This window comes from Plasmodium reichenowi, chromosome 11 (genome assembly GCF_001601855.1).
Source record: "Plasmodium reichenowi strain SY57 chromosome 11, whole genome shotgun sequence".
NCBI lineage: Eukaryota > Apicomplexa > Aconoidasida > Haemosporida > Plasmodiidae > Plasmodium > Plasmodium reichenowi.
The window spans coordinates 1,595,425-1,597,225 of NC_033656.1; the positions used below are offsets into that span (position 1 = coordinate 1,595,425).

At 23.1% G+C, this 1,801-nt stretch overlaps 1 protein-coding gene across 1 annotated transcript; it reads right to left on the reverse strand.

Annotated features, from left to right (window-relative positions):
• Positions 1-221: 221 nt before the first annotated feature.
• PRSY57_1140300 (inner membrane complex protein 1b, putative) lies at positions 222-1,736 on the reverse strand (the record flags this gene model as incomplete). Its single annotated transcript, XM_012908362.2, has 1 exon — positions 222-1,736. The coding sequence occupies one exon, from the start codon at positions 1,734-1,736 to the stop codon at positions 222-224; it is 1,515 nt and encodes a 504-aa protein (XP_012763816.2).
• Between the last annotated feature and the right edge of the window lie 65 nt (positions 1,737-1,801).

The window sequence follows — 1,801 nt, forward strand, 5'->3', positions numbered from 1 at the left end:
AGAACAAAACAAAGAACAAAACAAAGAACAAAAGATAAAACATAAAAAAAACAAAAAAAAACAAACAAGGAACAAAAAAAAAAAAAAAAAAAAAAATATAATAATAATAACAAAATAGTCCTTCTCATATTTAAGAATTATTCTTATATATCCCAAGTTTTTTCTTCATCTAATTAAGATATCCCAAGGTTTTCCTTCATATAATTCCTCAAAAAATAGTATTATAATGTTTCCTCTTGCTGCAATTTTTTTTGAATATATAAAAGTTGTTTGGCTTCTACTTCTGCTTCTCTAGGCATTTGTGTAGTTAAATTAAATACAGCATTTCTGTGAGCATCTAGATATTTTTGATCATACATATCAGGAATATTTGTAGTGTCTTGACTTATCCATTTGTTTTGTAAATGAATAAATTCTAAAGGATGTCCAGGATGTAATGGTAATGTATCCAATATGTTTTCATTAGACGATTTGATTGTTGTTTCTTCATTTGATGAATTAAATTCTCCATTTGATAATTTTCCATAAGTTTCATATGATTCTGAACATTCACATGTATGGTCAGATAATATATTATCATCTAGTTCTTCTGTTTCTCCTTTTCCTTTTTTCTTATTTGTTTCATATTTTTCATTTTTCATTTGATCATGTTCTTGTTTTAAGTCGGCATTAACTCTCATCCATAATGCCAAATTATCTACTTCATATAATTCTTCTGGATTTATTTTTTTTATTCCCTTTGGATATTCTCGAACAGTGATTTTGGAATCTGTAGGTACCATTTTAATTATATTGTGGTATACTAAATATGGTTTCTCTATTAAACAGTCGACTTGATAAATTTTATCTGTCCAGGTAATTTTGGGTATTATTTTTTTACTTACAGGAACAGGTACATACTTATCATTAAATTTAAAAACCGGAACATCCACGTCAATAATTTTAGGTTTCGGTACAATATATGGTACTGGTAAATTTATTGGTATATCAATTTTCTTATTTACTTCTATTACTTTTTCTACATTCGGTACGAATACATTTTCGATTATTTTATTTTCTTCAACATCGATTTGAGGTCCGAAAGGTTCTAGTAAATTTGTAATATTATTATTTATATGTTTATATGTACAATCATTAATATGTCCCATTTTATTTATATTATTTGGTAATAAATGATTTTGTCCTATATAATTTTTTTTTTTTGTTAAATCTTTATACATTTCATTATCATATTGTGATTCATTCCACTTTGTGTTTAAATCTTTATCAACATAATTATACACATCTTCTACAATTTCTTCTTCTTTAAAACTTATTTTTTCCTTTACTTGAAGAATATCCACTTTTTTTTCAGTTATTATGTTTTTTATTACAGGTTTCTTTATGATATTATATTTTATAACGTCTTTAGGAACATATTTTACCTTTTTTATAATTACTGGATCATATACAATTTTGTCTACATATTTTAATTCTGGAACTTGTATTATTTTATTTTGATATTCAAATTGGTATTTTGATTTTTCTTCATTTATATTTTCATCTATATTATTCTTTGAAAAATTATTTTCACTATGAGAAGGCTTATTTATTAAAGGCACCATAATACAATTTTTAGAACTTTCCATTTTATTAATATGTTCTTTTAATAAATTATTTTTATAAAAATATCCTTCCTTAACATTATTCCTATGGTTATTAACAAAATTTATTTGTTCTGGATTATAATGAGACATTACCTTATTTTGTAATAAATAATTTAAAAAAAAAAAAAAAAAAAAAAAAAAAAAAAAAAAAAAAA